General features: G+C 38.0%; 1 protein-coding gene across 2 annotated transcripts in view; it reads right to left on the reverse strand.

Annotated features, from left to right (window-relative positions):
• SBF2 (SET binding factor 2) overlaps positions 1-17,234 on the reverse strand; it is a 213,698-nt gene extending 196,464 nt beyond the window's left edge. For both annotated transcript variants that reach the window (XM_014051691.2, XM_014051690.2), the window contains exon 1: positions 16,988-17,234. In XM_014051691.2, the coding sequence (XP_013907166.2) occupies positions 16,988-17,042 (55 nt within the window). In that variant the 5' untranslated portion in view covers positions 17,043-17,234. The remainder of the gene's footprint in view (positions 1-16,987) is intronic.
• Between the last annotated feature and the right edge of the window lie 6,880 nt (positions 17,235-24,114).

Raw genomic sequence — 24,114 nt, forward strand, 5'->3', positions numbered from 1 at the left:
TGGACGTGATGAACCAGGGTCTTGAGGCCGTTAAGAACTGGATGAGCGCTAACAAACTGGTACTCGACCCGGACAAGACCGAGTGGCTGTTGTGTTTCCCTCCCAACAATTTGGCTAATGTTCCATCTATCAGGCTGGGGGGGTCAAATTTTATACCCCTCAGATAGGGTTCGTAACTTAGGAGTCCTCCTGGATCCACAGCTGACTCTCGACCATCATCTGTCGGCTGTGACCAGGGGGGCATTTGCCCAGGTTCGCCTGGTCCGCCAGTTACGACCCTACCTGAATCGGGAGGCTCTCACAACAGTCACTCGAACCCTTGTGATCTCTAGGCTGGAATACTGCAATGTGCTCTACATGGGGCTGCCCCTGAAGTGCATCCGGTGACTGCAGTTAGTTCAGAATGCGGCCGCGCGAGTGATAGTGGGCGCACCTCGGTTCGCCCACATAACACCCATCCTCCGCGAGCTGCACTGGCTACCTGTTGATCTCCGGGTGCGCTTCAGGGTGCTGTTGACCATCTTTAAAGCCCTTCATGGTAGTGGATCTGAGTACTTGAGAGACCGCCTTCTGCCGATTACCTCCCTCCGACCGATAAGATCGCACAGACTGGGCCTCCTCCGAATTCCATCCGCCAGTCAATGTCGACTGGCGACTACACGGAGGAGAGCCTTTTCTGTTGCAGCTCCGACCTTGTGGAACGATCTCCCCGTCGAGATACGCACCCTCACCACCGTCCAGGCCTTCCGCGCAGCCCTCAAGACCTGGCTATCCCAACAGGCCTGGGGATAAGCCTCTAATTTGCCCCACCCGAGTGTTGAATGCAAGTTGTGTTTTTATTATTTTATTTTGCTCACATATTGTTTATTTTGAATTGCACCCCCTCCCTAATGATTGTAAGCCGCCCTGAGTCCCCTCAGGGTAAAGGGCGGCCTATAAATCCTAATAAAATACTAAAAAAAAAAATACTCAAAAAAAAATTTTTCCATGACAAATAGAAAGCCTTCCATTCAAGGCCCATTCAAACTAGCCCTAGGGCACATTATTTCTTTAAAATTAAATGATCTTATCAGGGGATCAGTTATTTCTAATAGTAAATTATTTTAATATTTTTGGACTATATTACTCAAACAATTAAGAGGATTTACAGAAGGCATGTGAAAAAGAAAGCTTCCTATCATCCCAAAACTGAACAGGTGTATAAATACCATTAAAATCCTACAGACTGGTAACTCTTTGAAATATCCACCCTTGTACTTCCTGCAACATCAAGATAATAGACTTCAGCAATATTTTTATTATACAACGCATTATTATTTGTTTCAACTCTACAGCTGCAGAAATGCACCTGGAAAACGAATTACTTTGAATATTGTTTTTATCATAGCCAACATCTTCCTTCCTTTCTCCTCTCAAAGAGAAACAAAGTTCTCTCAAAGATAATGCTATCAGTTAGGTAAATATTTGGTCCATTGTGATTATACAATGTTTATGGACAATTTCTATGTTCAACCAATAATGTCACTTGTGGAAAAAGATATGGCATAATATTCAATAATGCAAGGGGTTGTTATTATTGTTGAACAAAGCATTGACATGTGAGTGAAATTTAAAAACTTAAGTCATACTTAATTCAGAACTAGACTACTGAATAATTATTTACCAATAAAGGAGACAGTAATCATTTGGAATTTAGGGTAATGGCTGCAATTTCATTTGCACTTAGAAGCAAATCCCTAAGAAATCAAGCTTTTTTCTAAAGTAAATTCAGACTTTGGATGTGTTTATATTATTAATATGTATTACCGTATTTTTCAGACTATAAGACGCACCAGAATACAAGATGCACCATGATTTTGAAAAGGTAATTTTTTTAAAAAAAAAAGTTTTTGTACTCTGCATGCCTCCCAAACTCTCTGTGTGCCTTGCTTTTTGCAAAAAAAAGGGGGGGGGATGCAGAGCTCTGGGAGGCTTGTAGAGTGCTCCTGGGGCTGGGGGGGGGGGCAAAACTGAGCAAAAATGAGCCATTTTTATCCAAAAAAGGGCATTCAAAGCTTTGGGAGATTTGTAGAGTGCTACTGGGGGCTGGTGGGAGCAACAAATGGCCCGTTTTTCACAAAAATGGCCCATTTTTTTTTCAAAAAAAAGGGAGGCATGCAGAGGCTTTGGGAGGCTTGTAGAGTGATCCTGGGGGCTGGGGAAGCAAAAATGAGCCGGTTTTGGCTCATTTTTGCCCTCCCCAGCCCCCAGAAGCACTTTGCAAGCCTTCCAAACCCTGTGCACATCTATTTTTGCAAAGGGTGAAGGGTTTCAGTAGGGCAAAAATGCTTTATTCAGTGTATAAGACGCACCCAGATTTTCACCCTTTTTGGGGGGGGGAAAGGTGTGTCTTATACTCTGAAAAATGTGGTATGTATTTTTCAGTGTTTGTGTGTTAAACTACTGAAGTTTGCAGATGATACAACAGTGATTGGTCTCATTTGAGACAATGATGAAACCGCATACAGACGGAAGATTGAACAACTAGCCTCATGGTGCGACTGGAACACAGACTGGAACTGACCACACTCAAAACCATAGAAATGGTGATAAACTTTAGGAGAACCCCTATGATACAATCACCTCTTAGAATACTAGACAACACAGTATCAACAGTAGAGACCTTCAAATTTCTAGGTTCTATCATATCTCAAGACCTAAAATGGACACCTAACATCAAAAATGTATCAAAAAAGCACAACAAAGAATGTTCTTTCTGTGCCAACTCAGGAAGCTCAAACTGACCAAGGAGCTGCTAATATACAGTTCCACAGAGCAATTATTGAGTCTGTCATCTGCACCTCTATAACTGTCTGGTTTGCTTCTGCAACTCAACAAGACAGACACAGACTTCAGAGGATAATTAGAACTGCAGGAAAAAAACCAATTACTGTCAACCTGTTTTCCAATGAGGAACTGTATACGGCAAGAGTCAAAAAGAGGGCCCTGAAAATATTTACAGACCCCTCGCATCCTGGACATAAATTGTTTCAACTCCGACCCTCAAAACAATGCTATAGAGCACTGCACACCAAGACAACTAGACACAAGAACAGTTTTTCCCCAAACTCCATCACTCTGTTAAACAAATAATTTCCTCACCACTGTCAAACTATTCACTAAGGCTGCATTACTATTACTATTAGTCTTCTCATAGTTCCGATCACCCATCTCCTCCCACTTATGACTGCATGACTGTAACTTTGTTGCTTATATCCTTACAATTTATATTGCTATTGATTGTTTGCTGATTGCTTATTTGTACCCTATGACTATCATTAAGTGCTGTACTTTATGATTCTTGATGAATATATCTTGTCTTTTTATGTACACTGAGAGCATATGTACCAAAGACAAATTCCTTGTGTGTCCAATTACACTTGGTCAATAAAGAATTCTATTCTATTCCGTTCCGTTCCGTTCCGTTCCATTCCATTCCATTCCATTCCATTCCATTCCATTCCATTCCATTCCATTCCATTCCATTCCATTCCATTCCATTCCATTCCATTCCATTCCATTCCATTCCATTCCATTCCATTCTTTACTCCTGGTTAGATAAACTGTCATACCAATAACTTTCTTATTTTCATAAACATATGCATGCAAGTGCAAAGAATTTAAGAATTCTTGCCCAGTTAAGTATTCTTAATGTCTCTAGGCTTTGATCAAGCAAAGCAAGTAGTAATCAATAGAATGAAGGATATGGAGTTCCAAGAAGAACTAAATAGGTTGCCTCTCCACAGTAGGGACAGAATCAAACAGGGTGGGTGGAAATTGGCAAGATATCTAAATGACCTGATCTTCCCAAAATAAAGAATAGCTCTCTTCAGAGGTAGATTTAACATTTTCCCTTCAGCACTCCTCCAGGGCAGGTATAAGAGAACACCAACAGCAGAATGGGTTTGCATATGTGGTAAAGGAGAAGTGGAAAATATCTCACATGCTTTATTTCACTGTGAGCTATACAGAGTTTGTAGGTCTGCACATATTCTCCCCTTATTAGAGGGATTGCCAGGGAGGGCAGACAATTTTTATCTAGGCTTTCTCCTTCAGGACACAAACCCAGCTACCACGTATGCAGTGGCAAAGTTCTGTGTTGCTGCAATGTCCACAAGAAAAAAATTGGTTACAGAAGTATAGTTAGCATCTTGTACCAATTATTTGGACATATCTCTAACAATTTATGGATCATTGTATTTACTCCCATACTTATCGGCTTTGCACCCAGGTAAACCAGAGAGTGACCTGAACAAATTGAGAACACATATGCCATTATCCACTTTTAACACCAATACTTTTTAATTATATTTTAATGTCAGTACTTTTTAACATATTGTAAAAAGTAATGTGTATTGCATGGTCTTTGACCATAATAAAGATTTATACATACATGAATGCAAATGAATTTTTTTAAAAAACTGCTACTTATCTCAATCAGTTTGCATAAACCTGATAGTAGCCACTTTCTGGACATAAAAATTTATTTTTCCTTCAGAGATTGCAAAGTGGAATCTAGTTAAATAATGGTTAGTGACTGATACAAGGAATCCCTTGGTGCAAATTTATGAGAAATTCATGTAACCAAGTTTCAGATAAGTTACTTTTATGCTAACCACGTTGAATTGTTTGGGAGGAGATTAAAGTGAAAATATTGGGACTCAGATGAAAAAGCCAGTAAATTATTAGCACATTGTTTAAAACAAGTGAGTTGAGACTCAAAGATAATGAACCTATTGTTTTTTTCCAATTCAATAAGCAATTTTATAAATTTGATAATATGGTAAATCAACAGCAAATGGGTAGTTTTGAGTGAGTTTGATATTCAATTCTTATCACAAGATTGCATAAGCATTTTGAAAGCATCTTTGAAACTTCACAAGATATTACAGACAATCAAACTCATAAAAATGGAAAAGTCCTGGGCCCAAAAGTTTTCCTCTTAAATGGTATAAATCTATGTTTATAGATTTGTTGGCCCCAATATTAGAGAACCATAATGAAGTATTTAAATATGTAAATTGCCATTATCTTTTTATGAAGTTTACATAACATCAGTTTTAAAAGATTTTTAATTCTATGACTAATTCTTAAGCTACAACCTTACATCATTAATTCAGATTCTAAAATAGTAACTGCTTTGTTACTAATCAGCTGCAGAGAATGCTACTTTATTTACTATAACTATCAGCCTTACTAGATCAGACCAGGAAATCAACACAACAGGAAAACTTCATTAACATTGATACCATTTTGTACAATATCAAAATCTTGCAAGCCTAACTGTACTATACATCCCCCATCCCTTTTTATTCCCCAGTTAATCCGAAAGGCATCTTGTCTGAGCCACTTTAGAATATTAAACTTGTTTCCCAGGGCTTAATGTTTCAGCCTCTTCAGCGAGGTTCTTGTATATTTCCATCAAGATCATCTTTCTTACTCTTTAATTTATAATATGGCTGCAAAAGTTTTTAAAGGGCTAATGTAATTTTAAGCTATGTCACAAATATAATAATTTTGTTCTGAATTGACTTGACCTACAATAAGCAATGTGTTCTTTTGGCAACAGATAACAACAGGATAATTGGGACTTGAAATGAAATCCAAAGAAGAGAACAAGCAAAAAAATAATATCCTGGGAATATTTAGCCTTGATTAGAGAAAACAGGGATAATATACAGTACATACCTGAAAAAATATTACATAGGAGATAAAGACTTGTTCTCTTATCAGCCCAGAGAGCAGGATGAAATTTCAGGTAGGTAGATTCTGGTTGAATGACTGGAACCAATTTCAAGAAAAGTGGTGTGCTTCTCTTACTGCTTGTATCTGTCTCAAATTTTTTAACTTGTCTTACTGCATTAAGCAGAACTTGATGGCCATAGTATCCCTGTTCTTACAGCAAGAATCACAAGTCCAATGACATCCTCAGATTATGAATGTGCTCTATGAGCATAATCCAAGAAAAAAAAAGATGGCACACATTGGCACAGTATTGGAATCAATCAGAGTGTCCCATAAGCAGGTCTGAATTCAGATTGCCATGGGTTAATAATCCATTGTCTAGAATCCATTGTCTCTGCAACTGTAGTCCCACTATCTTCTCAATAAACCTTCTTCCTAAATGTTAGGGATAGGTAGCAGCTGTTCAAAATTGTGAAAACTCCTTCCTTTTCTCAAAAAGGCATTGACTATAGTTTATATTCTAATCTCAGTCTCCTCCCTACTTGAATTAGCCAGGTGGGCAGCGGTCCAGCTCACAAGTGGCAGAACTAAAGTTGCAGAGGACTCTACTCCCTTAGGATACAGATAAAGCTAGAGTAGGTCACTTCTGTCAGCTCAATAGATTGTGCCCATCAAACTTCTAACCTGGAGCAGATATGCACACTTTTATCAACAAAATGTTTGGTCAAACAATTACAACTTATAATGAATGGATCTTCTGGCCCACCTTTCCCCTGGTTGGCATTCCATGGACACAACAAGGATGGAAAAATAATTATACTTTATCACTCTTATTGATATATACTTAAACCTGAACTCTTATGTCTGGCCGCATACATTTCTTGTTTTACACTAGTGTCACTGCATGCATTTCTTTACTCCTTTTCACACAGCTTCTCAATAAATTAACCTGTGCAGGAGGGTTTGGCAAGTGAGGAAAAGCTTCTTGGACTGATCTTGCCAAACACTCTTTTTGCCTCTATTATCCAGTGGTCAACAAGGCACTTAAATAGAAGCGATTTCCAGATCACTGGGAAACTCCGCAAAGTGAAACCTCCTGGATTGATCAGACATCTGGGATTGACCATCTTAATAGACCCCCTTTCCCTGAAATCAAGGACATGATCTATAGATGACAATTGAGGGTAAGTCTCCTAGAACAAGATCATGACAAAAATGCTGCAAAGCGAATACCAGATCTAGAATATAATGTATCTTAGAAATCTATATACTAAATGAAATTCTCTCAGGTAGTTTTCCCCCTACTTTGAAACAAATGAAAGAAGACCTAAACACATAGTCTAAATTTCTGTGATTAACTCTAAAATTGACTAATATCTTTAAAAGTTTTTTTTATTTTTATGCTGTACTACTTTAAGTGAATTTAAAATATCATTAGTGAATTTATCCTAGCTAGATAAATTCAATATGCAGATTAATAATTCTAAAAATCAGGTACAATGTTTTTATAGTTTTAGGATTATAATGCTACTTATCTCAGTTTTAGATACTAGTTGGAATAAGGAACTTCAGAATTCAGCTGTCTTGGGGCTGAACTTGAAACTTGTTATCTGATCCTTTTGAAATTCTGGAAGACATTCTGCATTCAAGGATTAGTTTCAGTACTAGTACTTAACATATGGAATATATTGAGCTATATATAACATTTTGATTTTTAATACTTATAAAGAACTTATGGAAGTATGGAATAACCCACGTTTTAAAATAGCAGGCAAGTTTATTTGGAGGGAGCACCTAAACATTATTAATTTGAACCAACTTAGTTCTGATGATGAAAAATTAAATATCCTTTGAGTTGGCAGATAGTCAATTCAATAAAGCCATACAATAGAGTTTCTATATTATTTCTAAACTATATCCTTATTATGCAATAAATTTAGAAATCTTATATCAATGAAAACTACAGATTAAAAAGAAATAGAGGAACAAGCATAAAAAAATAGTTACTGATGATTTTATAAGCATTTAAAGCACATATGGTAAACTATTGTTTCCAGTTTACAACCATAATATTCCTTAAAAAATTGCCTATGTTTATATTGGGGGAATGTTTAAACATATTCAGAATGCCTATGTAAGATTATAATTATAAAAATATAATATTTGTAAGCAATATGAACTCTGTAGTATTATAAACATTTAAAATACAAAAAATAAGTCTTTTTATAAAGATAAATATTCTTCATTGAATAAACTGAAAAATTTAATCCTCATAGCATAAAAGGCTCTTTTGCTCTCCCAACTGTTGCTCAATAATGTAATTGTTTCATGTAATATTCCATCATGAAACCTTTTGCTCATTTTGCATAAAATATTCAGATTCCAATCTTTGAGATTTTACCAAACCAATCCCCCACCCCCACCCGTAAACTCTTCAAATACTGAATAGGAATGAGAAAAAGATTAGTAACACAAAGAAAACGCTTTTCCTTACAAAAAGGATCTATGCAGGAAATTAACAAAGTTGTCCAAGAACTGTAAACTACTGCAAATCTCCCTAAATTTCAAGAATATAGAAAGAATCTGTGGTATTCTTATACAATAAAATTTGAGCTGTGGGAATGTCATATTTTATTGAACGAGCATAACTTCCAGTGTTCCATCTTATCATTTTTTTCTTTCAAGATGTACGAAGAGCAAAAGATGACAAGCAATTTCAATGTTAGCAGTTTAAACAAAAGCATTTGTCATATATACTTAATAGAGGAAATTCTCATGTGATGTAGAATTCATTCTATTATGAAACAGATGTCACACTTATACGCCATCCTAATAAAAATACATTTACTTTGTCATGGTTTGCAGTTTCAATTTTGCTGAAATTGCAACAATCTTAAGTGTTGCAATATTCTAGTTGTAAAATAAGATCATGTAGATTATAGATTCAGTTTGAATGGGTAGAAAATAAATTTCCTCAATAAAGACATAGCTTAAGGCAGTTGTGTTCAGCTACTGTATCAAAAATACATCCTTAGATCTATATCAGTATACAGTAAGTAACTGAAAAATTACAGTTTTTACGTTTCTGAAAGAGAGAAATAAAGGTAGTCCTCAACATACAACCACAACTGAGCCAAGAATTATGTTCATGAGTGAGGTACCCGCATAATCTCCTCGCTTAACTATCACAATCCTTGCTGCCTGTTTGAGGTTGTTAAGTGACTGCACAATTCATAGCAGCACCAGCCCAGCTCACATGTGGTCTGCCCTGGGCTTCCCACACACCTTGAGTCACTTCTTACAGATCTTCCTGCCCACTAGGTCTCACACTTTTCAGTCTCCTGCCTCCCCCTCCCCACGACTTAGTCCACTTAGTTTTTCAAAAGAAAGGGAAAGAGAACTGGCCTATCCATTGTGTGGCCTTCCTAAAGGCCAGCAACATTTTGGGAGTAGTGGTAATTCTCATGATTCAAAAACTGAGACTAGTTCCAAAATGGCACCAGTTTCTGGGACAGGATCATATGGCTTCTGCATAGGAAGGCCACGTGGCAGATCCACCAGTTTTCTTTCTCAAAGGCAATCTTCAGAAAAAGTAAGTGGACTGAGCATGATGGGGGGTAGTGGAGGTCCAAAGGTGAAGGACCCAGTGGTACAGGAAGCAGAGCCAAGGTGTGTGGGAGGTAGGTCTAAGGGACTCAGCAGGGCAGGAAAAGATACACAGGTAGGGTAGCAACAGTATCCCTGCAGTTGATCATAAGGGTGAGCGGATTGTCCAGCACTTGAATTTTGTTCATGTGACCATAGTAGCACTGCAGTGGTCATAACTGGTCGTAAATCCCTTCATTCAGCACCATTATAATTTTGAATGGTCTCTGAACAAATGGCTGTAAGTTGACGACTATCTTGTATCATCTATTTGCATCAAAAGATACAAAAGGTACAAAACCCATCCAGATCATGTGGAAGACTTTCTACTGTGTTATGCCCCTGAACCTACTGTATACACATACACACATGCACACACACAAACAACACACAACCTATGTTGAGGCAGGGAATGAATGTTTACTCAACTTCAGATTGCCATGTTTCCTGACAGAATTTTGATTTCAGTACTAACAATTTTTAAAATATTCCTAAAGAGATTCTGATAAAAATTAATAGATTTACTCAAACACCACATGACATTCAAAAACAAGATTCTTATTGGTCTCTATCAATAAACGAAGCTGCAGATGCTAAGCACAACTGTAGCAACATTGTTTCATTATACTGAACAACTATTCTCTTTATCAACATTTTGGCTCAAGATAAACTTCAGTACTTTCCCTTATATTGAACAGTCTCACTGTCTTCACAAATTGGGAAGTTAAATGGGTTTCCGGATGTTTTGCTGACAAAAATGTGTGTCCCTTCTGGGCATTAATTTTAAAACCAAACTAGCTGTGTCAAATATTTCCTGTTGGGAGGAACACATTTTGCTTGCCTCCCATGGAAATAATATAAGGAAAGAGTTACAAAGGTTATTTATGCTTAATTGATTCTGACATTCTATAAAAGTCTTGCATTTAAGTAGGAAATCAAATATACACTTTTTCAGGAGTTTCAAGCAATGGAATACAGACACAATGTGACTGCCTGCTGATATCTGCTTATTACAACTTTTAAACGGTTTTTCTTTTATAGCTTAATGCTATGTGTATGCAGCATATCTATTGAAGAAATTACATGATTTAGCTTACATTGCTCCTTTTTGCTCTTCAACCAATCCAAAAGCATTTATCACTAAAAAAGCAGCTTTGGGGTAGATGTCCTAGCACCATACCTTTTAAACATTTTTAGTTTTAAACAACTGTACCTATGGAAGTCCAAGATATTTACTAAGGTGAACAAATAACTAAACATGAATACTCTTAGAAGTTTGGGGAAAGAGAAGTTCTTCAGCCTAAGACCAATGCATTGTCTATTTCCACTGAAGGAATGTGGAGAATGCAGATATTCTATAGCCTCGAGGGAAGGAGCAAGAAATCTAAAGTGAAATTGGATTTGATGGAGTTACAAACATAGGAAATATGGCAGGTGGATATGAATCTGTTTCTTTAATGACAGTTCAACACTGTCAGAATTGATCAATATTTTTCTTGGTCATTAAAACTGCCTGCAATAACACTTACCGTAGTTTTCAGCTTGGTTGTATATGTCCCTGAGAAAGTTGCTGTAATTATATTTCTGAGCAGCTGGATCTGACAACTATGATCAAAATTTCATAGAATCAGAGTTGGAAAGAATCTCAGAGGTCATATGTTCCCTATAAATGCAAGATCAACTAAAACCTGTTCATGCTAATAAATAGAAATCAAAAGGGAAACAGTGGGATATTTATATTTCTCCTTATCTTCTGTAAACATCTATTTATTTCCCTCAAGTCCTAGAAATATTCTAGCAAACAACATTACATGGGAATTATTGATGTTATTGATACATTTTAAAAGATATGGCCACAAAAATGTTACTCTTCAATTAGATTTTTCTGTATCTGCATCTTACCAAAATTATTTAATATATTAAATCACACTTTATACAAACTTTCAAGGGAGGTATGGCAAACTGAAGAGAACTCTGCAAAAGTGGTGCCAACGACAGTGACAAAGACATTTATCTGGATAAGGAAAGGACAGGAGGTTGCCCACATATTCTCTAGACTGCTGCTCCTCATAAGGAGACTGCAGTAGAGTGGTTTCTTGTGGGTCTGAGTACCTGGAGACAAAGGGATTAGCCATCTTGCTAAGAACAGCAGTAAAGACTTTTAAATTCACAAACCTTACTAATTACTTTCAGAAATTGTTCATTAAGTATTACTAAATTATTGGAGACTTTTGGAAAGTTTGAAAACAGACCTTTGGAAAGTGGAAAAAACAGTTTGCCTTCAGTCCTAAACAAAAATAAATTAATCATAAGTTTAAGAATTTAAAGACTCTGAAATAAACATAACATAGAAGATAGCATCTTCAGCCAATCACAGTCCAGGCAATCATAGACAATGGCCAGCCAGCCAGTCAGAATTTGCTTTGTTTCAAAACTGGCCAATTACTGTGTACAGAGCTTCTATGTCTCCATAAATAAAAAAATAGCTTTTTTCCTTTCTTCACAAGAAAATATATTTTTAGTATTCAGGTGCACACACAATTCATGCCCTTGGTCACATGTATTTATATGGTTTTGTCAGGTAATATATAAAACCTTTTGCATCATAGCTCTACAGGTTTTCAGGTTTGCAAATAACACTGTCAATGGGTATCTGCAGCCCAAGACACAGGAAAAATTCAAGCCCTGAAATTTGCCAGGAAAATCAGGATAATTTATATGCTGATATAGAGTAAATATGACTAACATGGAAGTTATATTATAGAGAGTTGAAAAGCAAAGTTGGTAAAATACTCTCACACAGTTTCAAACAAGATACAGGTTGTCATTTGCTTCAAATCTTGACAACAAAAGGACCAGCCATGCAATTTTCATAACAAAAATACAGAAATATATTTGCCATTTCTGCATTTCGGTTTAGGATATATTTTATCTTCCCAATTCAAGGTTACAGCACTGAAATTCCATGGGTGCATTTTGCCATCCAAGTATTAATCAGACCCAACCATGTTCAGTTTTTGAACCTACTACACAAGTTAACCCAGCTGCTACCATCTAGCACAATCTCATTATTTAGACGCTAAAATATTATAGAAATCTGTTTTCCAAATTCAATTAATTTCAAAAACCTGCATGCTTGCCTTCTAAAGAGTCAATGCACAATGAAAGGACATACCCTAGCTACATGTTGAAGGACATGCTGCATGTAATAGGGAAAATCTCTCCATGCCAAAATCTGGACAAAACAACTAAGCAGAATGTGAATAGTTTCAGTCCCTGAAAACTCTGGAAAAGATTTCTAAAGAAACCACAGCATTGGATTTACACATCACATGAATTCAGAACAATTTAACTTCAGTTTGTATAGAGCATGAACTCATCCACTGTGTTCTGTAAAAACATGATTCCCGGTTTAACGTATTGTACGTCATATTCATCAAAACAAAGCCAATGAACTATAGCTTATGACATATCAGCAGTCACCCAAGAGCTACTCCTGGTCAACTTAGACAAAAGTGAGCTAAAAGGAACACTGAAATATTAAAGTACATGACAATGAGGAACAGTCATGTTAGCATCAGGCAAATGTTTCAATGGAGAATAACAGATCAAATCAAATATTTATTATGATCATCTACCAGCATATGGAACAACAAAAAGAGGGATTCCTGAAAATGAAAACTAGTTTTAAAAACTGTCCAACTGAAGAGTTTTCAAACAAAAAGCAAATCTCATGCAGGAATATCTGAAAAGGTCAGGAGGATATTCAGCCAACGCAACATACGTGCACACTTTAAACTCAAGAATACATTAAGGCAGGAGCTTGTCCACCCCAAGAATAAAACATCCAGACACAAAATGAACAACATGGTATATGCAGTACATGTGCAGATCTGTAAATTGGGGAAACAAAACAACCACTTCATAAATGCATGGCACAACATAGAACAAATCCATCAGGAAAAGATTCAGCAGTCCATCTTAAAAGTCAAAGGTCACTCTTTTGAAGATAGCAAAGTCCACATTTTGGACAGAGAGGACTGCTGGTTTGAAAGAGGGGTCAAAGAGGCCATCAATGTCAAAACTGAACAGTCCTCTCTCAACAGAGGTTGAAGGATACATCTACAACACAGTCATTTCACCAGTTCCAAGAAGACTCCACACCCATTTGCACTAATCAGATGGTCCTGAGGACACAGATAAACCTCCAAGTGGAGAGTCATTGGTGTCATGGGTGTCAAACTCAATTGCATAACATGACGCGTGATGATGTTTTTTGCCTTTACAGAGTTGGGGTGGGCTTGGCCTGCATGTGACGCTTCCGGCCCATGGGCCACCAGTTTGACACCCTTTCTCTAAAAGGATGCAAATGGTCAGCTGCCTGCAAGGAATATAAATCCTTCCATTCCCCACCATCTAATCAGAGCTGAAGAAACTTCTTGAATGAGAAGCAAAACATTTTCATAGAAAAACAAGAAAGTCCAGGTGCCTCTTGAAAAATCACCTTTGGGACAATTTAAATAACACTTTCCCACATTGCAGTAGACTGTAATCAAGTCAGAGTAGCAGAGCTTATAGCACAGAATGGATGCAGCTTGCCTTCCCTTGTTGACCTGAATTTACCTTTTCCCAATAGGCTTTTTTCTACATCTCAAGAGTTGGTTTAGACAAGAATCTCATTAAAATATTAGATACATGTAAGATTACACAATTATCCCAAAGGTGCTTTTCCAAAAGGCAACTTTCTTCACCAAGAAAGTACAGGTGCCTTTTGGAAAAGCATCTTTTAGACAACCATGACTTGGATGGTTGAGAATCTCTACAGTCTGTATTATGTCAAATATTGCCAGATTTGACATAAGATGTGTTAAACTGTCTGATTCTCTGAACATCCAAAGCACCTTCTGTTCTGTTTCCCAAGAGATAAACACAAGGAAGAAGACTTTGATGGAAAGGCTAAAAATTCCCAAGGTGGACAAACTAGATGGTATTAGAAGGTTTAGCCTGACTTGGGAGAAATCTATCAGGGAACCCTTGAAAGAATGAGCCTATCAAAGATTTTAAAATATCCCCAACTCTGAGTTTTTAAAACTATTGCTCCAGATTATAGTTAAGAACATACTAGGCCTAAGTCAAAGCATATCAACAACTAAATCCGTGCAAAACTAAATATGAGATACTACACTACTGTTTGTTCTTGAGTGTATGGATTGAAGAACAACTTCATAATGCTGGAGTTTCACTAGGAAAAAAATCTGATTAAGAAAGGTCAATTCTCTATGCATCATGGGACTGCATGTGGGATAAAGGAATTTAGAATAGACAGTGCACTTTATTCTTTTACAGAAGGTTCTCTCTGAAATAGTTTTAATTACTGACTCTAAAAATAAACAAGCATACAAAGGGGAATTTAACAGCACATTTGTAAAAAATTAAAGTAATAATCTGAAGATTCATTTGCTACAAATATAACATACATTTGATAGGATATTTTACTATATCAAAGAGTTTGGAATCTGCTTTGGTTGTAGTTCTTTACAGAAGAGACTACTTTGCCAGACTAAGTCTGTATTTTCAGGAACATACAATTTTAAAACTTTCTTAGAACCCTTTAAAAATTGTTCAAATCCTGCTTCATGAAACTGGATAATTTCTTAAATATTTTCAGGTCTAAAGTTAGTGTAACTAACACGCACATTATTTATTTATTAAACAAATTTATATGGCCATCCAATTCACACATAGGCGACTTTAATAGAAAGATATATAATAAACAACTAAATCATAACTATAAAATGTACAATATCCCACTGTGTATATATTGTGATATAGGCAATAGTTTTAAAAGCTGAAACACCATATTATGAATATAACACTGGAAGAGCAACGACTAATAAATCAGTGGAAGTAGAGTTACTTAGAGTTAGCTAACATTGCTATATATCAGTCTTTCATCAACTTTTCTCTCAGGACCCCTTACCACTTAAAAAATTATGGAGGACTCCAAAAGAGCTTTTTGTCCAAATGTGTTACGTTTATCAACATTTATTAACAATTGAAATTGATGCATTCACTGCCACTATCAGTGCTCAGATTGTTTGATAGGATTTTAAGGTTGTATTATTTTTTAACATAAGCTGGCAAATAATTTTGATTTCAAAGACCCATGAGAAGGCGGGTGAACGAGAATTCTAGGAACACGCTTTAAGAAACACGGCTGTATAGCATTGTTGCTACTACCGTGTAATATTCCTAAATATTTGTTTCCTGACTTCTATTTCAATTCCTTGAACATGAATCTTAAAACTTTTATTACTTTTTTAAGATAGGGAAATAACACTAGCTCAGCATTCCATATCATATCTCTGTAAAATTATCATCTTCTCTCAAATAAACTTACATTGTTTATCCCATATTTCTATAAGCATACTGTGCTATAGGTGTGCTACAGTAGATAGAAGAGTGCCAGATCCTGCACTCTTATGTAGAAACATTCAGACAAATCAAACTACTTTGCTTTTTATTTAGCAAAAAGAAAAATTGTAAGAAAAATATTATAATAACCCTTCATTATATCTTCAAAAATGGCACTCTATTCAGATGACAGAAAATGTAAACTTTCTACTATACAACTTGTTTTCCCCTTTAACATCTGTGCTCTTTTTGAAGCAGACTTATACGCTTCTCATTATGTTATTAAGAACTGCCTTACATTTATTAAAATATTCCTAGAACCTGAATAATTGTATTTATATAAATTTATAAATTTATTTTCCAGATTCAAACTCTCCCTGCAAATTACAAGTAACTGGTTTTTACCATGATTATATATCTGCATTGATAATGTTTCAACAAGTTACCCAAGTTTCCTCTACTGTACTTTCGAATCAACTAAATTTAGCCAACTCTCACGTGGCCAAACAAACCTTAATTACTACTGGATGTTAACACTCATGACAACACAGACAAGGAGGGCACATTCGTTCTAATGTTTATTTTTCTCCTAATGCTGGGGAAGAAGGAAGATCGCCTTCTACATCTGGCAATTCACCTAATACACAGACCCAGGCCAGCATGTCATTAAATAGATAAGGGAGAAGCTACTACTGGTTACTTTTCATTTTCCTTGGCCAGGTGGTCAATAAAATTCCTCCCTAGCCATGCTGGAAAGCCAACCTGTCCCCCATCCCCATAGAAAAACCACGGGGGTGGCTTTTCAAGGGAGGGGGAGAAATGCCCCCTTTACATCTCCACGCCCAATTTTCAAAGAGGGAGAACCAGCCCCCGCTGCTGATGCTGCTATCCCCTTGCGTGTCAAATCCCCAGCAAGTCTTGTAAAGGAAGATGACTGACACACATACACACGCACACTCCTCTTCCTTGCCAAGCCACTCAACCACGGGAGAGGAAGCCCAAGCGCTTGTTCCTGACATTCCTCCACCCACTCCTCCATGATATCCCCCCTTCTGTCCCAAAGGGGATCCTCGTCGCCGCCTCCCCCTCCCCACGATGACCAGCTGCCTTCCCCCCCTCCACGCCCGGCCCCTTCCAAAAGGAAGCCCCCCTCCCTTCAAATGCAAGGCAGAGACAACGGCGTACTACTCATAGCCACACCTACCTGTCTTCTCGTGGTCGTAGCCCACCACAATGAAATAATCTGCCAGGCGGGCCATAGCCGAGCAGAGGCCGGCTCCGTCCTCGCTAGCCTCGCTCCACCTACCGCTCCCGCTGCTGCTTCGGAATAGTTCAGCATCCTCCCTTCAACTCCCCCTGTCCTGCAAAAAGAGGCAGCGGTGGTGGCGGCGGCGGCAGCAGCAGCAGCTCAGCCATGTTGGACAGTCAGGCTCCTGGTGCGCCTGCGCGGTCCTCATTCTCTTCCCCCCTCCCTTTCGGAGAGCCGTTCTCCAGTGGCCTCGCTCGAGCCGGGCTCGCGGTGAGAGTAAGAGGGGAGGGGGGAGGCGGCGGAGGAGGAGGAGGCAGTGGCAATTCCGGGTCTTACAAGCGCCGCTGGACGGGGTTGCCTCCAGCTCAGCTTCGACAGGGCGATTTCTTTACTCTTCGCTCCCCCGTTACATCCCTGTGTGGACGTGGGTTACATAATTGCTTTGCACTGGGCTCGCCTTAAAACGCGACCCGAAAACGGAAGGCGCTCCCAGAAATAAAGCTCAGCCGCCCTCTTCAATCAGAGGCTTCCTTCCTGTTTCCGAAGTTGAACGGGAGCCGCCGCGCTTTTGGTAGGCGAGGAGAAGCGTTGGAAGCCGCTTTCTGCAGGAAATCGGTTTCAGGCTGATTTCCGTAAAAGACTGACTCCCGAGTAAGAAGACACGTCTTGAAGATGGGCAAACAGCTTGCCTTCAGAAATCGTGGGCGCTGTTTAAAAGGAAGAAATTATAAGAGTAAATTGAATATAGGATTTACAATGATAATCAATGTACTAACGTGTATTGGGCTGATAACTACTGATTCTATGTGCAATTGAAAGCGGTGATGCACAAATGTTTGTGACCAAACGACATGCTAAATATATGTAACTGATGATATTTTTATGTATGTTTTTGTTTGTTTTAAAATAAAATAAAAACTTTTTTAAAAAAGAAATTTTGGGTGCTTCATCCCTGGAGGTTTTTAAGAGGAGACTGGACAGTTACTTGTCTGAAATGGTATAGGGCAAGTTCTCTTGCTTGAGCAGGGGGCTGGACTAGATCTTCAAGGTCCCTTCCAGCTCTGTTCTATTCTGTTCTAAATGCCCTTGTTGAAAAGGATGCTAAATTCCCCTCCTGTCGCTGCTGAGTTTTCTGTTTTTGTGGAAGTGTGGCTTGGGAAAAAAATGGGGGGCACTAATTTGCTGGGTTCAAAGGCAATTCGAAAACAATCTTGTATAGTGAGTTCTCGACTGCAATGGAGCCCAGAATTTATGTTGCCAAGTGAGAAATTTGTTAAGTGAGCTTTGCCCCATTTTATGACTTTTCTTGTCACTATTGTTAAGTGAATCACCCCAGTTGTTAAATTTGTAACAGTTGTTAAGTGAATCTGGCTTTCCCGTTGACTTTGTCAGGAGGTCGCAAAGGGTGGTCACATGACCGCGGGGACATTGCAATTGTCATAAATGTGAACCAGTTGTCAAGCATCCAAATGTAAATCGCGTGACTGTGGGGATGTCATAACTCTGAAAAATGATCATAAGTCGCTTTTTTCAATTCCGTTGTCACTTCAAACGGTCACTAAATGGGCTGTTGTAAGTCGAGGACTATCAGTATTAAGTGCTAGTCTCACCCACAATTATAGAATTTTTAAAAATTCTTTAGAAATAAATCAGTGCAAATCAGTGCTTTGAAAAAACTATAACTAGTTTAATAATAGGGTCTGAAGGGGAATGGATACCCCATGGATAATTTTGGCCTAAACCTCAATGCAGACTTGCTATAGTAAACTTATGCTAAATTGCAACAGTTATTTTTCTAATTTGGCAGTCATTTCTCTAAATATTGGTGCTAATGTCAGATTGATACTTAATGTTTCATACCTAAAGTGGCAACAACTAGCTGTTCTTGGAGCTAATAAATAATGCTTTAAATGTATTTACAAATAATAGCATGGGGTACGTAACTTACTAGAGGACCTGTGGTCCGTTAGGTTATCCTTTATGAAATATTTCTTTACCAGATCCGAGAGTGCCCTCAACAATGACAGAATTTCTAATGTACTGCTTTCATTGGAAAAGTTGTGATACATTCAGAGATGCATTTTCCTTTAAAATAGCCCAATTCCACGGGAGTTGTGGGTCCTGGATTTTGGACGCATATGTAAATTAGCACATTTCAGGTACTTTGGTTCAAACTAATGAAAAGTTACATGAATCAGAGTTTAATGATAGAGACTTTAATCTAGTTTATGCCTACTGCATGAAGTCTTTAGGATTTCCCTCATATTAATTATGGCACCATTAAAATAATGTATGAAGTAGCTTAAGTAAAACACATTTTTCATATGGTATTGTATTTGAACACTTGTGAATATCACTGCTATAGAATCTAATGTGGGAAACTGCCCATCTAAATAAAATTACCCAATTAATGCTTACAGTTACATGGTTCTTATATGCATACAACATCATGCAGCATTGCAAAAACAATCACTAAGAAGTCTTAAAGGTTTACAAATACACTATTGAAAATTAGCAGTTGTATAAAAAGGGACAAGATAGAAACCTAATACAGAGAGTCCTTGACTTTACAACCAGTCACTTAGCAATAATTCAAAGCACCCCAACAAGCTACTTAGTCAGGCCTAGTTTCAAAGTTCTGACATCAAGGTCCCCTTACAGTCACATGACAACATTTTGGACACTCAGCCAGCCTGCATTAATGGCTATTTACAGTGCCCCATGGTCACCTGACTGCCTTTTACAATGGTTTTCCCAGAAGCATCTATTTCTGGTTTCTGGCGAACTCACCCCATACCGAACAAAAAGTTTGCTTAATGATAGCAGTCTATGCTTAGCATTTGCTGTGTTACTTAACAACTGCCCCAGTTTTTCTGTTGTTTTCAATATTCTACATTATTTAAATAATAGATGTCACAGCCTTTAATTATATAAACAACAATGTACAGACATAAACATGTCTGTATCAACATGTATAATAATACAAAAAGAAACAAATAAAAACTGCTTACACTTCTATGTCAATCTACCAGATCAAGGCTGCAGAAATCCATATGACCACAAGATGAGAGAAAATAATTAGATTTTTCTGCATATCTTTACCTCCATCCAGTGGTCATCTGGATTTTTGCAGCACCGAGAATACTTTCATATTCTATATTTGCAGGACAGGACGGGGAGGGGAAGGCAAAGAAGTGACATATTGTTTGAAGAAAGCCATGTAATTCTGTTAATGTTGCAAACTTTTGGGGTCTGGTAAAAAAGCCTGTTGGATCATCAGAACAAAAGTTTCCATACCTTTCTCCAGGAAGATGTGAGTTCTCCCTCCCACGTCTAGTCTTAAAGGCGAAACTATAGAAATCAGGCAGACAACAACACATTTCACCTCTCTTACAAGAGACCTTAAACTGACCCATTCAAATGTTCTTGGTCAGGGGAGGAATTATGTTTGGTATGCATATAAAGAAATCATAAAAAATGGTGTCGTGTCAGAATGACCTGATTTTCATAGCAGTTTGAGAACTGAATTGGAAGGGAATAGTGAATTTAATATGATCTACAAATAACTCAGCTTTGCTTAATTTCCAGTGTGTATAAAAAAGGTGATAACCTAAAACTACCCTAAATTACTTAAATTTCATTTAGACAAAAGGGAAAGAAAACTTCATTTAAGGAAAAGAAAACTTTTCATTTAAGTAGAAAGAAAAACTGGCAGTCAAATCTATTTGGCAATAACAATTTATTTACAGAAATAGTAGGGTCTTTATTTCTGAAATTTTAAAAAGGTTTAACCACCACCTCTTGAAGAGGATTTAACTGGATTTTCTGCATGCTGCAGAAGACTGGAAGAGATGATCCTTCTAACATTACATTTGTGTGATTCTAAGCTAAGGAAACCATCTGAAAATCATTTAAGATGTCATCTTAAAAGTTGTGTGATGATCCTACTGAAGTGTGAAACCAAGTTCAGAATTGAATATAAACTTAATTAAATGCAATGCATGACTTGTGCTACACAGTTACGACTTCCGAAGAGAACGGCATGCGTTTGAAGACTAGACAGTTCTATAAATACCAGGTCTTTGGAATTCAGTTATCGTTAAGATTGCAGGTTATAAAGCAATGCACCTAGCATTCTTCTAGTAATATGTTTCTCATGCGTTCCCTATAATTAGGACATTACTTCAAAATATCAATAAGCCAGAAAATGTGTTACTTTAATCTTTTTACAAGTAGAAACAAACAGCATTTTTACTGATTCCACAGAAATGTTTAAATTTCACGTAACTCCCTGACTCTACAACTGTCACATTTTACATTTCTAATTGACCACATAACCATATTTTGAAATTATCAAAGAAGATTGCAACAAGCATGAACAGTTTATTTTTGTAAGAGGGCTAATGTTCTCTTCCCCACAAACTATTGAAGTTGTGCTAATTGCATATCTACCATTTTAGTCATGTTAAAGGTTTGCTGTTTAGTATGAAAAGTGAGTGCCAAGAGATTTGAGGGAGGAGACAGATGGATTGCCCTTCCTAACCTTTTGCATATGGCTTGCTTAATAATAAGGGGGGAAATTATCTTAAACAGAAAATTATTCAGGATCCTCAAATAGTTATCTTGGAAGATTCACTCAGAGTTGAACTTTGAGTGAGCAAGTCCTAATGTGTTGCCCAAGAAACAGCCCTATTATGCTATCTGGACTAACTTTGATTCTGTTATGCCTGAGAAAATGGACAAGGTCCTTTTGTCTGTTAATTCATTTGTTGGAGCCTGCCCCATCCTGGGCTATTAAAGCAGCCCAGAAACTGATCAAGAGATGGGTTCAAGTGATGGTTTCAGTCACTCTGAGAGAAGGGGTGGTCCCACCAATCCTGAAGGAGGAGGTGGTATGCTTCCTTCTCAAGAGATCATCACTGGATCTTCCCTGTTGGGAGAATTATCAGCCAGTTTCCTTTCTTTCCTTTCCCAGCTTGTGGAAAAGGTGGTTGGATGATAGCTGATCTTTTTGGAAACAGATTATCTGGACTTGTTTCAGTCTGCCTTAAGGCCAGTGTATTGTATAAAGGCGTTGGTCATACTTGTTGATGACGTTTGGTGGACCTGGGATGGGAGTGGTGCATCCAACTTAATGCTCTTTAGTTTCTCAGTAGATTTTGATACTTTCAACCACACTATCCTTCTGGACCAGTTGCAGAGGTTAGGAGTGGAAGGCACTGTGTTCCAGTAACTCATCTCTTCCACAGTGGTTGGTTCTAGTTGATGCTGACAGGAGAAATTATGTCTGAGGCCTATCATATGGGGTGCCTCAGGGCTTGATGGTCTCCTCCTGTTCAACATCTATATGAAACCATTAAATGAGGTCATCTATTAGTTCAGGATGGAGCACCATCAGCATGTTGATAATACCAGTTCTACCCCAAGTGGCACAGGTAAAGCTGTTGCTGTATTGATCCAATTTGTCTGGAGGCTATTTGGGTTTGGATGGGGCAGAACAAACTTCAGCTGAATCCTACCAAGACTGCTTGGCTATGACTGTTTGGACCCCCTGGATCTGGGATGTCTCCAAATGTGGATGGGGCTGCACTTCCCTAGTCAAGATTGGTATGGAGCTTGGGGATCCTCATGGACTGGCAGCTACTGTTCAAAGTGCAGGTGGCAGCTGTGGCCAGGAGGGCTTTTTTATAGATTCAACTTGTATGCTAATTGTGCCCTTTCCTTCATCAGAAGACCCTTCAGTCACTCATGTCCTGGTTACCTCATGTTTGGATTTATTGTAATGGGCTCTTCACAGGGCAACTCGTGAAGACTATCCAGAAGCTACAGCTGGCTTAAATTGCAACCATGTAAGCAATAATAGATGTCTCTTGGTATGCCTATGGGTCACCACTGATATGTGAGCTGTATTTGTTATCAGTTGGCTTCCGAGTGAAATTCAAGATGCTGGTTATTGCCCATAAAACTCTATATGGCATAGGATCTAGTTACTCAAGAGACTGCTTGTCTCAACCGCTCAACTGCTCTCTATCACCTAGCACAGTAGATGTACTACAGATCCCTCCCATTAAACACTGCCGTTTTGTAGGTCCTAGGAAGCGTGCCTTCTTTGCTGCAGCCCCCATCCTCTGAAACAGCATCTCCCCAGAGATAAGGTGATTCCAGAGAGCTTTGCACATCTGACTTTGGTCCCAGGCCTGGGGTTGATGTTTATTATTTGTTTAAAGGCCTTTCTACTTTGTTTGTTGTTTTTGCCATCTATTGCATTATTTTAGTCTGGATTGTCTATTTGAGCCAATGTTTTTAGCTGTTTTTTACTAATTTTGTATTCCATCCAGAGTCCACTGTAGTTGAGCAGCAATAAGTTTTAATAAATGAATGAATTTCAGATCAAAACAAGAGAAAAACTTTAAAACACATCTTGAGAATGACGAAAGAACATTCTACTGTTCCTACATTTTGTGCTTTCTTTGTTTTTACTGTGGTAGCCTGTGACCTGCGCACATCCCTCTTAAAAGCCTCTCCAACCACAAAAATTTAATATTGGGTCATTCTCCATTTGATAGCTTCCAGCAATGTGTTTTTAATATTTTGCTGATGTACTTCTTGTATCAGTACCACAGTATAGATAACAAAGACTCTTTAATGTAACACCTCCCCCACCCCACCCCTCAGCTCATTCTCAAGAATGGAATTTTTACATGGAATTTCAGGATGTTTCCTGTTTACATTTTCCTGTGGTTTGAGGCAACAACATACCCCACTGGAGAAAAGGAGGGAGAAGATGACTTGGGCAAGCTACAAGTGGTAATCAAACATACCAGACAGGATTCGCATACAATACGAACAATTATTGCGCTCCTGTGATATCCCTTCTCAGCTACAGTTTTGAAGGAAAGCACTGGGGAGGGAGGGGAGAATACTTGCCAGTAACTTTAAGTGCAGTCCTGTAATATATGCTCTCATAAAAATCACCAGGATCTGTTGTGTGGGAGTAGAAAAGCATACATTCCACACGGCTAGTAACCAAATAGTTCTTTAAGAGCAGAAAGAGAAAAGGGGCAGAACGGACATGCTAAATG

This window comes from Thamnophis sirtalis, unplaced genomic scaffold (assembly GCF_051295495.1).
Source record: "Thamnophis sirtalis isolate CommonGarterSnake01/CBP01778 unplaced genomic scaffold, rThaSir2_p1.2 scaffold_1, whole genome shotgun sequence".
Classification (NCBI taxonomy): domain Eukaryota; kingdom Metazoa; phylum Chordata; class Lepidosauria; order Squamata; family Natricidae; genus Thamnophis; species Thamnophis sirtalis.